The 13,388-nt window shown below is 51.9% G+C and overlaps 1 protein-coding gene across 1 annotated transcript; it reads left to right on the top strand.

The window, feature by feature from the left end:
* The first annotated feature begins 550 nt into the window (after positions 1–550).
* On the top strand, positions 551–12,718 carry AIF1L (allograft inflammatory factor 1 like). The gene is made up of 5 exons (XM_059865012.1): positions 551–702; positions 5,187–5,253; positions 8,249–8,290; positions 9,449–9,611; positions 11,262–12,718. The coding sequence occupies exons 1-5, from the start codon at positions 625–627 to the stop codon at positions 11,347–11,349; spliced, it is 438 nt and encodes a 145-aa protein (XP_059720995.1). The 5' UTR covers positions 551–624; the 3' UTR covers positions 11,350–12,718.
* The last annotated feature ends 670 nt before the right edge of the window (positions 12,719–13,388 follow it).

Below are 13,388 nucleotides of genomic sequence, written 5' to 3'. Positions count from 1 at the left end.
TGGCAGGAGAGCACACTGTACCTGAGTTTGCTGCTTTTAAAGAGCAGGCGTTGAAATGCAGCTGCATTTGGGGTGATGAGGGGCAAATGTCTGAAAATTCCCCCTAAAGTCCGCGTTAGTACATGATTTTAACATAAGGTGTCAGGCTGACACCGCGGGGGCGTGCGACCCTGGCCAGGACACGTATGGCCGGGACATCACCTCGGCCGGGACTGTCCCTCCGCCCATCCCTTTTCCCGCTGCTCGCACTCCAGGCTTAGTCCAGCGCCTGGAAGCGGCTGAGACCATCCCGCTCCTGTCGCTCTGCCGCCGGTACCGGCGGGGCGATGCCGCTCCCAGGGCAGCTCCGGAGCGATCCCCGATGTCGCGGAGTCGCGCCCGGCGGGCGGTGCGGGCGGAGGGAGCCGGTCCCTTCCCTCTTGCGGGAAGCCCAGAGCCGGCGGCGCCTCCTCCCGTGCTCGGGCACCTCGAACCCTCCGCGGGTACCTCGCTGCCCTCCCGGCGCGGGGCGATGCGGGCTCCGCCACCGCCCGCTGGGGCGGGGAATGGGTTAGGGGCGGAGGGCCCGGCCCGGCCCTGCCCGCCCCTATTTAAGGCGGCGGCGGGCGCGGGTGGCTCGGTGCGATGGCGGCTCCGCGCCGGCCGAGCGGCGGGGGGCTGCGGAGGGCCCCGCAGGACGGGCGGCTGGACGAGATCAACAAGGTGGGGCTGGGGCCGCCTCCCGACCCGACCCCGCGGGGAGTGGGGAGGGGGCTGCGGCGGGGGCGGGCGGAGCAAGAGGAAGAGGAGGAGGGGGGCGGTGGGTGCAGGAGGAGCTGGCGACCCCTCTGCCCAAACCCCTTTGGGGAGGGGATCCGGCCGGAGGAGGAAGCGGGGTTTCTGCGGGGATCGCTCTCCATCCGCTGGTATTGCCCTCTCAGGCGGCTTTTTCGTCCCCGTGCATCGCACATCGGCAGGTCCGAGCGGGCTGGTGGGCGCCCGGGGGCTGACTGCTATGAAATTCCCTTTAGGAACGTGCTCCGGCAAGAATAGGGACTATTGTTCTCCTGGAGGATTTCAGCCTCCTCTCTGCTGTATCGAGCGCTTCGACGTTTTCTTCCCGGAATGAGAAGTTTCTGCTGCTCAGAGCTGACTCCAGCCTTCCTAGCTTTTCATTACAGCGGGTTGCCCAGGATGGTTGGACGTCCCACAAGCCTCGGGCAGGGGGAATGGAACCTCCTGGATTAGTGCAAAGTGCACTGGGCTTCGGGCCCTTCATGCCAGGGTCAGGCAAGGTCCTTTCCCCGAGCTCCAGGCTTACCCCGTCCATTGCTTGGCATGGTTGTGGGGGCAGTTCTGTTGGCATCCCTCCCAGCTGAGAGCAGTTCTGAGGGTGAAAAGAAGGTTTTAACCTTGAAGCAAACAGTGCTGGGATTTTTAGCACTTCTTAGAAGCTCCTTCAGTTAGTGACACCTTGGTGTTACAAGTGCAGAAATCAAATTGCTGTACAAGATGAGAGCCTGGAGGAGATGGGCTCACCTTGCCCTCACATTCACTAAGCTATGAGAAGTGGCAATATGCTCCACCAGACAGCAGTGCTCCTCCAGTGAGACAGAAGGGGTGAAGTTTAGGTCACTGGAGAGGGAATTAAGTAATTAGAAATTACTCAATTAACTAGAAATTAGGATGTGCTGCGGAATAAGAGTGGAAAAAGAGATGTCATGGCATAAGGTGTAGAATAAGAGCACTTGGTTAAAATGAGGCTGTGTAACCTGCAGCTGGAAGGCACACACAGCACACCCTGCAGCAAGGTGTGCAGCTGGATCTAACATACCTCTTCTAGCCAAGGTGGTGTTGGCCCTTAGGCTGAGCATCAAGGGACTGTGTTGTACCTACTGCTGCAGTTTCTGCTTCTCCAGCTGTTCTCCAGCATCACACAGGCACAAGGTGGATACACAATCCTTAAACTGGTAGGAGCTGTAGGACTGATTCTGGGAAGCTGTGCTTCTTGGGATGCTGGGGGTGTGCCACTGCTGTGTCTCAAGGCTTAGGGCTGTTCCTACGCAGGGGACAGGTTCCCTATCTCTCCCCTAAGCTGACATCACTTCTGGCCTTTTCTTTGGCTGAGGTTTGGGTGACAAAAATGAAACAAGCTGCGTGACTTCCCACTGACAGAGCTGCTTGTTTGCATCCTTGCTGCCCTGTGTGCTGGCTCAGCACTACGAGATGGGGTTTGAGCAGCTCAAAACCAAGCTGCAGATAGCACGGGGGGCAGATGCCCATGGATCCTCAGAAGCCATTGTGCTCTGGGCAGCAACCCCCACGCTGCTGTGCTTTGCCAGCTCGATGTGGCAATGGGGGAGTGCAGCAAACAGCCTCACACCTCCCTGACAAACAGCTGATACAGAAACTTGGGCTGATACTGTGGCTGGAGCCAGGGAGGGGGTTTCCCCAGCACTGAAGAGCCCTAAGGCTGTAAAACAGTCAAGTGCTCCTAATAAAACCTATCAGGCCAAATTCCTATCAGGCTTAATCTCATTGTCTCATCCTAACACTTAGCTCCCTCCAGCCCTGTTTTCCTGGCTGGTTTCTACCCCAGAGCTCTCTCTGGGATATGGGTCTGGCAGGCAGTAGACCGAGTGCACATGTGCTGCTGAAGGATAGCTGAGTCCTAGTGCTGGCTTCTCTCTTCCAGCCTGAACCACTCTTCTGGGCTCCCCTCTTGGTTGTTCCCCTCTTTTCAGGCAATGCAATCACATTGTCCAGCCTCATGCATCAAGGTGACAGGTCTAATCCAGCACAGATTAGTTTCAACCTTGTTTTACCCCCTAATGCGCTGTGCTGTGGGGAAGGAATTCAGCCTGTTAGAGAGCAGGTGCCTCTCCCATCAAGGGCAGGCACCAGCATCCCTCAGCCCTTCCCAGCCCCTGCAGGCATTCAGCACTTAAACATCCCAGCCAGAGCTTGGTCTGCTAGTTGGAGTCACCTTTCTGGGGAGTAAGGATGGATCTGGCTTTGCTCAGGTTGTCTTGCAGGTAGCTGGGACTTGTCTGACTGAGTTTATTGGCTTAGAAAAGTCTCTCAACAGCTCAAGAAAGGCTGTTCAGGGCAGGAGCGGGGGAAGAGGCTTTAAAAAGCAGTTCTTATTAATAGAACATGCTCCTTAAAATGGGAACTTTAGCAAAGGGCTCTAGGAGGAACTTTCAACCACTCTGAGTTTGAGTCACAGGCCCTGGGGACTGAATTCCTGTGTGCCATTGTGAGTGTTTTCCTTATCACAGTCACAGCCCAGCTCACACACAATGTGGAGAGTGGAATACCTTTCAAATACAGCCCCTTGTTGCTTCCTTGCACCTGGAGCAGACTTGTGGTGCTGGTGGGCTTTACAGCCCCCCTCCAGTTGAAACACAAGGGAACTGAGTCCTAATCCTGTGTGCAGTGTCACCTGTGCTGCTCTTATGCCACGCTGCCAGGGGCTGGTGGCCTCCTGGGCATGTGTCCCTCGGGCATCATGTATGGATGCATCACCTTCAGTCTTCACCATTTCTGTGCTGCTTCTTGCTCCCAGAGGGACACTGTACTCTGCCCTCACATCCCCTGTCCTGCTGGGAGGGGGAAGCTGCTTGCTGCTCCTGCAGGGCAGGAATGAAGCTGTGGCCAGAGTTGTTTTGGCCCTGTTTTGGCTTTTGGTGATGTTTGCCTTCTCCAGAGTCTGTTCAGTGTTGATGGCAGCAGGTAACACTGCTCTGGTCTCTGGTGACTCCTGCTGCTGCCTGGGCCCAGGTCTCAAAGCTGAATTGGGCCCTTTGTGTTTGGCTGCTAAATGATACCCCTGGGTAGAAATAACTGAGCTAAATGAAACTGAGTTGGCAAAGGAGAGCAAAAGAAGGAACTGGAAATGTTGTTTTTCACCACAGCTCTCCATTTGAGTTAGTGACCATAGTGATGAGGGAAGCCAGTGTCACACTGGTTTTGTGGCCATGATCTCTGGTGTCCCATCTGGAGTTTCTGGGGTGGGAGGAGGGAGTAGCAGTCACTTCTGTCCTAGTGGACTTCCTACAAAACCCTAGTTCAGCTGCAGGGAAAAGACTTGCCATAGCAGTGGTGAACTGGCAGTGAAGGTTAGAGGATTCCCTGAGCAGTCCAAGCTCCCCTGTCCCAGTGAGGAAGGAGGGAGCAGCTTCAGGTGTGTGTGACCCAGAGCACAGGAGCAGGATTAAGATGGCCAACAGTGATCAGCACGCAAGGCTCTTGGTGACCCGCTCCTGCCTTCCCCATGAGCATGGGGAGCAGTGGTGAGGAACACATTCCCAGAGTAGGGAACAACCTCAACCCTCCATCCACTAACCCCTCGAGGGGTTTGTCCTGGACAGGCCATCATAAGCTGTGCAGATGTTAATGATTTCTACACTGAAGAATGTGGTGTTGTTGCTGAACACAGATCGAGTCATTAAGCTGTGCTGGGCTGGAGCTGGGCGGTGTGGGAGGGCAGGGACAGGAGCAAGACCCTGCTGCTCACAGCTGTGGGGAGTGTTGCTGGCAGGGCACAGCAGAAAAGCTGGCTGTGCATGTTGTGGTCTGTTCTCTTGGGTATCTGAAGGTTTTTGAGGTGGGGCTAGGGACAAGTGACCAGAAGTGATTCAGGGCTTCCTCTCCAGCCTCAGCAGGGTAGAGGGGGAAAATGGATATTTAGTATAAGAATTCCTAAGCCCAAAATACCCGTCCTCTTGGGCATATGACATTCTGCAAACTTTGCCTGCTCTATTTGCAACCCTTCCGAGTTTATCTAAGAGTTTGAAATCTCAGATAAGAGTGCTTTTTGCAAGGACTAGGAGCCCTTGCTGGAAATAAGTGCCCAATCCACATGCTAAGTGTGCTTAAGCAGAGATGTGGGGAGCTGAAACCTTGGGTGAGCAAGAACAGGGGCTTTCATGCAGTTATTCCAAAGGCAGGTGAGATCCAGTCCTCCCTCACGCTGCTGGTGGGAAATCTGAGACATCAGAGGGATTCCCCTTGCACTGGAATGTTAATGACAAGATGTGGAGGGATTCAGCCCACTTTTAAGTCTCCTGGTGCTGTTGCTCAGCTGTGACTCTCTGGGAATTGTGAGTCTTCTGGCTAACAGTGCCTTTGGAGGTGCCCTGTAGGGTGTTTTCCTTTGCATCTTTAACCTTCAGGATATTTTTTTTTTTTTTTTTCTGTTTTAGGAGTTTCTCTCTGACCCAAAGTTCAGTAATGAAAAAGACCTGGAGGAGAAGTTGGCAGTGTTCAAAGGTGAGAACTGGAGGGTCGCCCTGTCCTTTGAGCCTTACTGTTTGCTCTGAACCAGATTATTTTCCTCAGCACTTGGATCTCACCAGCCTGAGATTCTCTGCCAAATACAAGTGACTGAGCTGGGATGGATGCCTTCCCCCTTGCTTGTGGGACTTGGTGAAACTCTCTGGAGAGGTGTTTTCCACACAAGCCTTTGTGCTTCTCCCGCTTGCAGGGCAGGGACTTGTCACCCTGCAGACATGCTGCCTGGCAGCTGCTGTTATTACAAACCTGCTGTGTGGGCAAAACCCTGGGGAGCAGCAAAGGAGGATGGTTTCTGTCTAGTTACCCAGCAAGCTAACTGCCATAATGGACCATGCAATAGCTGGACTCTATATTTTTTTTTCCTACTAAGTAGGAGGGCCTCATTCCACAAAGCAGAAGTGTGAGCTGCTTTCTGGAGGAGTTGGGGACTTTCTCTCTCCAAAAGTTTATTTAGTCCTTTCCCAGCCCCCTGACAGCAGAGGGAACACAGCACTGATATGACTAGTTCTGGCCAAAACCTGACTCCAGTGGGTCAGCAGATCTAGGGCTTAGGTCTGGGCCTTTTGCTGGGGCAGGGGAAAGAGAAACAGCTCAAAAGCCTGGAGTCCTCTGGAGCTTGTCCCCAGACTGGTTACAGGACAAGATCTGGCAGGGTTATTCTGGTGTACCCACTTTTTTTCCAAGCAGTGGCTGAAGGCAGTTAGGAAAACATGCCTGCGTCACACTGCCTCGAGGCTTGTGCTCAGCCTGGCTCTAACCAAATAAAACCTGACCTTGCTTCCATTTCAGAATTGTCTGCTATTTCCCTTTGAATTTTGGCTTTGCAATCCAGCAAGGAAGAAGCTGGCTGGCGTTTTGTGATCCCTTACACTGCTGGGCACAGAGGAGCCTCCTGTGCTCCCTGATCTCTTTGTGTTGCCTTTTGTGTAGCTTTGGCTTTTGGCTGCAGCCCCACATTATTTTTTCCCATCACAATTGGGGCTCTTCAAACATTGCAACTGTAGGTCACAGGCGCAGAATTCCCTGTAACGAGAGCCTTTGGCATCTCTTCCTGCTGCCTCGTGAGTTTGTCTCCGTGGCCTGTCCCTCTCTCCAAGGCCTCCTCCAGCTCCCCCAACAATCAGCTCATTGTGTGATGATGGGGGGAATATTTCTTCTCTGCTGTCCTTCCCACTTCCCCCTCCCAGCCTGGGGGAGGCAAAGATGGAGCCCCCATGCAGTGTTTGTGTAAATATATTTGTGAGGGAGGGACCGTGCATGATTTTTGCCCCACTATATCCCTGCTGCTGGGGTGGGAGGGAAATGTGAGTGTGTGAGCTGAGGCTGATGTAAAGCTGCCTCTGTTCTCTGCACTGTTGGCTAAGTGTCAGCTCAGAAGAAAAGAAAACATGGGCTGGGCATGGACATGGCAGAGCAGGGTTTGTGTTCCAGGCATATGCAGAGGTGCCTGACCCTGGTGAGGGAGGTGGCAGTTAAAATGCACAAGGTCATTCTGGTGAGGCAGAGTGTGAGGAGAGGCAGTCCTACATCAAACATCACTCTGGCCCCGAAATATGTGTGTTACAGCCTTGATTTCTTCTAGGATTGGTTGCTTGATGGGAGACATTTACTCCAGCCTGAAGCATGAATAGCTTTGGTTTGTACATAGTATTTCCTGTCCCTGGTATTCTGTCCTGGTCAGCTCATGGCAGCAGTAATCCATGGGCTGAGACCCAGGTGAAGACATGCCAAGCCATTCCTTTGCCTCCTGTCCATCAGTCCAGTTAACCCAACAATTTCCTTTGGAAGCACAGGTCCTGGGAAGACTCCATTGTATGAAATAACCACTCTTCCCTTTGGCTCCTTAAATTAGCCTGCCACTTCTGTGTTCATGCTCAGATGCCTGCTGGTGTTCCTGGAGCAGAGGCAAAAGGTCTTTTCCATTTTCCTTCCTGGGGCAAAGGAGCAGTCTGGAAGGGCTTGGTTAATTTGAGTCCTCCAAGGCTGTTGTGGGGAGAGAGTGCTCACTGCAGGGTGATTTCTCCAGCTCAGCATAGATGGATGGTGCCAGCAGGCATCTTGCTCCTTCTGCTTAGTAGAGCTGAGGTGATGGGGGCCCCCTGTGGTGCTAGGAGCTGTATGGTCTGTAAGACAGACAAATCCTTGCCTGAAGAGCTTAAAGTCTAAATGGGGAACAGCTATCAAGGGGTGGGGGGTGTGTAGGAAGCTCAGGTGTGCCACTTCAAAGGGCAGAAACTGCACAGGACTGAATTCCTGAATTTTCTAACTCAAATCAGTGCTCTGCCTGTTACAGCATGCAAGTTTTTGTCCTGCAAAGTTAACCAGACCTTCTGGAGCAGGCTCTGCCTCTCTCTGACAATGCTGGAGTTGCTAAAGTCAGCAGTGTTTGACAGCAGGCTGGAAGGGCAAACAACCTGCTCCAGCATCATTGTGCCCAGGCATGTTCTTGGCTTCACCCTCTTGATGTGGTCCTTGAGCATCTCTGCTGGCAGGTGCTGCTCTGGGAGGGAGCACAGTGACGGGAGCACTGTGGAGTCTGTCCCTCATTATTGCAGGCAACTGCGTCATTTAATCCCCCTTCTAATCCGATCAAGCTTCATCTCGGGAGTGCTCAGGGGTTTGTTTTCCTTGCTACTCCTTCTGGGAGCCTGTTCCAGAGCTTTGTTTTTCTGGCTGGAAACCTTTTAACGCTGTTCATAGCCAGCTGATACCTTGTTCTCATGCCAGTGTTTTCCTTCAGCTTAAATGAAAAGCAGCCACAATTAGAGAGAACTTAACTCTAGAGCCCTAGAGCTGAGATAAGGGTGCTAAAACCAGGCCTTGAGATGGTCTCCCCCTCTGAACTTTGCATTCAGCAGTATATCAATCTTATCACCAAATGCTTTATTTCAGGGCTGTAAGCAGGCAGTGCTCCAAAGCCCTGCACACCCCCTGCTCTAGAGTCCTGCTAACTTAATTCTGTCTCTTCCAGAGAAATACATGGAGTTTGACCTGAACAACCAAGGTGAAATTGGTGAGTGGTTCTGAGGGATGCTGGGCTGGAAGAGCCATAGCCTGTCTGCTGCTGAATCTGCTGCTTCACTCTGCAGCCATGGTGTTGAGGAAGAAAACTCGTGGGCTTTTCCTGTGTCCAGCCTTGCTTGGATCTTGATTGCCAGCCAGGGGCTTCCTTGGCTCTCCAGCCTCTGCCTCTCAGCTTCCTCAGTTTCTCCTTGCCTATTTCAAGATCTAAGCTCTTCTCAATGCTGTTCTCCTGAAGTTCTGTTGATCTCCTCCACTTCTTTCTGCTCTAAATCCTTTTTTTTCTTCTCCCTTTTTCTCCACTGAGGCCTTCTTCTCAATCCTCTGCTGGGAAGCTGGGAATTCAGAGCTGGGAAGCTGCAGGACTTGGACAATCCTAGGGCTTGCCTGGCTTGAGGCAGGAGCTGTATAAATCCATGAGCACTTCTGGTGCAGAGAAGCTCTTTGCTTTGCAAGGAAGGGAGCAGAGGGAAGCAAAGGACTTGGGTGTGAGTCTGGCTCAGCTGAGCAGCCCTGCTTTGGGTTCAGAAAGCACCAGTTACATAAAGTTTCACCCTCCTGCAGGCCTGGAGCTGACACTGAAGTGTAATCACTTGTGCACTGTGCTCTTCCAGGAGGCTGCTGCCTAGTTCCCCTCCTCCACAAGTCTTCCAGCTGAAGTGAAGCCTGTGTTGAGCTGAAGAGGCTGACTCAGGGCTTCCGGGAGGGAAGGGGCCCGCAGGTCTCAGCAGGCAGCAGTGCAATGGGAGGAAATGGCCTGTGGCGATGGGCAGGGGCGTCTGCTCCCCACAGCTTGTTTGTCTCCAGCTTTAACCCCAGTGTTGCTTCCCTCCTCCCCATCCTTGTGATTGTTGGCACCACAATCCGAGCTAGAGAGCACTGTCCCCACGTGTCTCTGGAGCACTTGGAGTTGTCCCTCTTCTCTGAGTGTGTGGTACTTTTATCTTGAGCTGCACAACTGGGAAGTGATGCTCTGTACTGGGCAGAGTGGCAGTGAGCTGTGCTGGAAGGCTTCTTGTGGCTTTTGGCAACAGCTTAATGCTGACAGCCACAGGGTGAGGTGGTCTCAGGTGGGAACTCATGGCTCTGTCCCTAGGGTTGGTCTGTGCATAGTGGGGTCACCCCTTGACAGCAGTGATTACTCTTGCAGATTTGATGTCTGTCAAAAGGATGATGGAGAAGCTGGGGGCTCCGAAGACTCACCTAGAGCTGAAGAGGATGATCTCTGAGGTGACTGGAGGGGTCAGCGACACCATCTCCTACCAGGACTTTGTCAACTTGATGCTCGGGAAACGCTCTGCTGTGCTGAAACTGTGAGTGTCCTGGGGTGGAGTCAGGGAGAGCAACAGCACCTGAGCTGCTCTGTGGGGAAGCTGGGAAGCACAGGCTGTTCTGTCTGGTGGAGCTGAGCTGTGCACACTCAGTGTTCATGGAGGGAGACGAGGATCCTTGTGCAGGGGAGTCTGCATGGTGCCATGAGAGGGTGTATGAGCCTGTGGTGAGGCTGAGCAGTGGCAAATGCTCCCAGCAGAGCTGCCTGCTGTGTGTTAGCACCAGGCTTCCTCCCATGTGCTCCATCCCCCTCCTTTCCTGAGGGTGTGCAGGCATTCAGCTCTGCAGGACTTCTTCCCATCTCTGAGGATCCTGCTGGCTTTGGGGACACAGACTTCCCCTGTGGGTGGTGCCAGGACTTGAGTGAATGATGGTCCTGCCAGCACCAGTAGTGCTGGCTCCTGTATCCTGCAGGATGCTCCTTCCCTGCCTGATCTTGGAGGGATGGGCAGTGGATGGAGATGGGGCACATGCTTAAAACAGCTGGCTCTTGCTGGGAGAGGTTTTCTGTGATACAGGCTGCCAGCACTAGCCTCCCACGGCCCCCTCTGCCCTCTCAACAGGGCTCTGAAAGTGCTGCTTTAACAAATGGCTTCCAAACGCTTGCTTGGCTCCATCTCCATCCCATTGAAGCCTGGCATTTCCTTTCACAGCTCAGAGGCTGGTCCTGCTTTTGTGTCTGAAACTGCCATGAATAGGAGCTGATCCTCTCCATCCTCCTTACCCCTTTTTGAAGGCAGCTTTAGAAACACAGCCAGCTTTCTGGGCAGGTTGGGAGGAAGAATCTTGCACCCACTTCTCACATGGTTTCTCTAAGCTGGGACATGTTTGCTGGCAGATTCTCCCCACTGTGTGCTTTGTCTCTGTTGTGATGCTCCTCTTCCAAGCAGACACAGACTTCTGACATCCCTGCTCCTCCTTTTTCTCCACAGAACCAGACAGAGCCTGCAGCCTGTCCTGTATCTCCCATCCCTCCTCCCAACTGCAGCAGCTTTCACAAACAGGTCCCTTCTCTTGCTAACAGACACCCCATTGTCTGTTGGACCCGTTAGTGCAGGAGCAGAAATGTAAAACTTGTCCTAAGAGCAGTACAGCCCTTTGATCCATCGAGGCAGCTGGCATTCCCAGCGTAGCTGCAGTCCTCAGGGAGGAAGACAGTGCTAGTGGTTACAAAATGCTTGAGATTCCTACAGCCAGTGCCTTGCTCCTTGTTTTTGCTCTCTCCCCTGGCTGTAATTGCTGTTGCTTGCTTGGTGTTGGCTTCTGAATGTTCTGTTGTGTGGTTATGTGCAAGGTGGGCCAGGAGTGGTATTTGCTTTTACGGATCAGGAGCATTTGGCATGCAGTGTGTGCCCAGGGGATTTCGGAAGTGGCTGTCTAAATAAAATGTGCTAATCCTCTGGGCTCTGAGAAGAAAACCGGCAGAGACTTTGGGAACCCACTCCCGGTAGCTGCTAGAAAAGCCAGCCTGACAGCACTGCCCTCTGTTGGCTTTCCCTGCTTTGTTAGTTATCTGAGTGCTCTTTGTAGGAGAGCCAGATGCTCTTTTTCAGCAGAGAATGCCACCCCCAATGATGGATAAATATACGTTTGCTTTTTTTAAAATTGGCAATATCTGTTGTGTTTTGCAGGGTCATGATGTTTGAAGGAAAAGCCAATGAAAGCAACCGAAAACCTTCTGGTCCACCTCCAGAGAGAGACATAGCCAGCCTCCCTTGAAGAGGACAGGCTGTAAAATGGGCACTGTTTGCTTTGCTGGTTTGTAACAGAGGTTACCTGTGCTTTGTTACTCTTTACTGTGGACAGTCCTAGTTTTCAACTAACCTGCCTTAGAGGAACAGCAAGGGAAGCTGGAGACCCCCAGCTCGTGTCTTTCTGCTGCATCCCTTAGCCAACTTGATCTGTTAGACAGAAGCCGTAGCACCAAGTGTAATGTGAGACCAAAAAGAACAAAAAATATCCTGTGATTTTACTCTTTCCTCTGCCCTTCCTGCATTTCTCAGACAAGGAGCTACTTTGTTCCCAGCCTATGGATTCAGAGCTGTGCTTGTCATGACAGGTTCCTAATGGTCCTTGCTGCCAGACACGGACAAAACCCCTGAGAGCGGCTTCATGGGTGCAAAGAAATAAGTGCCTTCTCTGCTCCATCCTTCTGTTCCTACTTTGGACTTAGTTCTTCCCCTCCTGACCTCCCCAAAATGCAAATCAGGCTCCCACATCTGTCTGATCATATGGGGAATGTGGGAATGTGCTTGGACACAGAGATCTGCCTGCACAGCCTGTTGGAGTGGGGACAGTTTCTGTCTGCTCTGGGGGCTCATCCTGCAGGCAGATCTCGGGGTCCAACACCAGCCACTGCAAGTGAGGATGGTTAATGCCACCTTGAGGACCCCCTTCCTGATAAATCACCACTTGGGCCCAACCAGGAGTGTAACTTCTGGGCAGGTGGTTGTCTGTCCCATCCATGGAGTCCAGAAAAAAGCTGTGATGCCTCTGCAGCCCCACAGGATTCCTGGGGCAAGTGAAACCTCCAGGTGGAAGGAAGCTGAGTGACCAAACTGAGCCTGGCCAGAGCAGTTGCAGATGAGGATCTGTCCTCAGGCAGCTGCTCTGTCCCTCTGATTTTTGCAGACCTCCCTGTATGTGTTCCAGCCTGGTCCCCTGGGATTATCCATTTCCCTGATGGATAAGCCCTCAAATCTGCAGAATAAGGGCTGTAAGTATGGAATATGAGCAGGGACTGCTATCCACGCTCTGGGTACTGTGGTGATTCTTGTTCCATACACAATTTCTAGAATTCAGGTGTTTGCTCTTTGGCCTTTCCCTCCTCTTTTCTTAAATGTTCTTGACAGCTTTTAACTTTTTTAAATCATGGTTTAGTAAGTACATTTTTTAAAGGAAATACAGATGATTAACTCTACTAGGCTGATTGTTCCTGCCAAAGGCTGCACTTTTAAATAATTTAAAAAACCAACAAAAACATTCTCACTACTGTTTGTGTGAAAACCAAAACTGTAACAGAGAGAAAATTATGAGCAAAAGCAGCACCAGTCTAGTTCAAGGACTGAAAATAAATCTTTTGAAGCTACACAGTGTGTCAGTGTTTACTGTTTTCTCCTCTGAAGTTTGGTCCATATGACTGGTTGAAGATTAAGGGAGCTGGTTTCCAAGTCTGTTAATATAAACCCTTAAACAGATCCTGGAGATAGGTTTGGACTGTCTTGATCTGATCTTTATCTGTAATAACTGACTGAAAGCCATGGAATTTGTGTGATAAAATACAGAGGCCACCTCCTGAAAGCTGGTGCTTTTTTCTGACTTACTGAAAAAGAAGCAGGTGCCAGTGCTTGTTTTAAGGAATAACTTGTTTATTGAGAGCAGACACTTGCAATGCTTCTCTTGAAGGAAGGGTTTTTTCATTATTCTCTCTGCTCTTGAAGCAATTGCCCAAGGTTCTTGTCTGATGTGAATTATCTAAAGGGGAGACCAGGTTTCCCAGGGAATGACTGCATGCACTTTTTCCATGTGTTTCTCAAAAGGACAGAATTTCCCTGAGATCACAGCCCCATGTCTGCTTTCTGCTGCCTGGTAGCCTCTGGGAATGCACCTGCTTTTCTCGGCTGTGTGTAGCATATTACACTAGAGAAACTTGGATGTGGTTTGCTGCAGTTCAGGTCACTGCCCAAAGCCATCATTGCTTGTCTCTGTGGAAATCCTTGTCCTTTTTGGTCCTGGAAAAGAGAAAGACCTGCTAGAGC

Source organism: Haemorhous mexicanus, chromosome 21 (genome assembly GCF_027477595.1).
Source record: "Haemorhous mexicanus isolate bHaeMex1 chromosome 21, bHaeMex1.pri, whole genome shotgun sequence".
NCBI classification, from domain to species: domain Eukaryota; kingdom Metazoa; phylum Chordata; class Aves; order Passeriformes; family Fringillidae; genus Haemorhous; species Haemorhous mexicanus.
The sequence above is the reverse complement of the archived record's forward strand: the minus strand, read 5'-3'. Positions and strand labels throughout refer to the sequence as shown.

What these genes read in the sequence shown, in the direction of transcription:
- AIF1L (XM_059865012.1), top strand. Translation starts at nt 625, where the DNA reads ATGGCGGCTCCGCGCCGGCCGAGCGGCGGGGGGCTGCGGAGGGCCCCG. An exon ending in GAAGTTGGCAGTGTTCAAAG is followed by an intron (nt 5,254 to 8,248) that starts GTGAGAACTGGA and finishes TGTCTCTTCCAG; the next exon opens with AGAAATACATGGAGTTTGAC. An exon ending in GAACAACCAAGGTGAAATTG is followed by an intron (nt 8,291 to 9,448) that starts GTGAGTGGTTCT and finishes TTACTCTTGCAG; the next exon opens with ATTTGATGTCTGTCAAAAGG.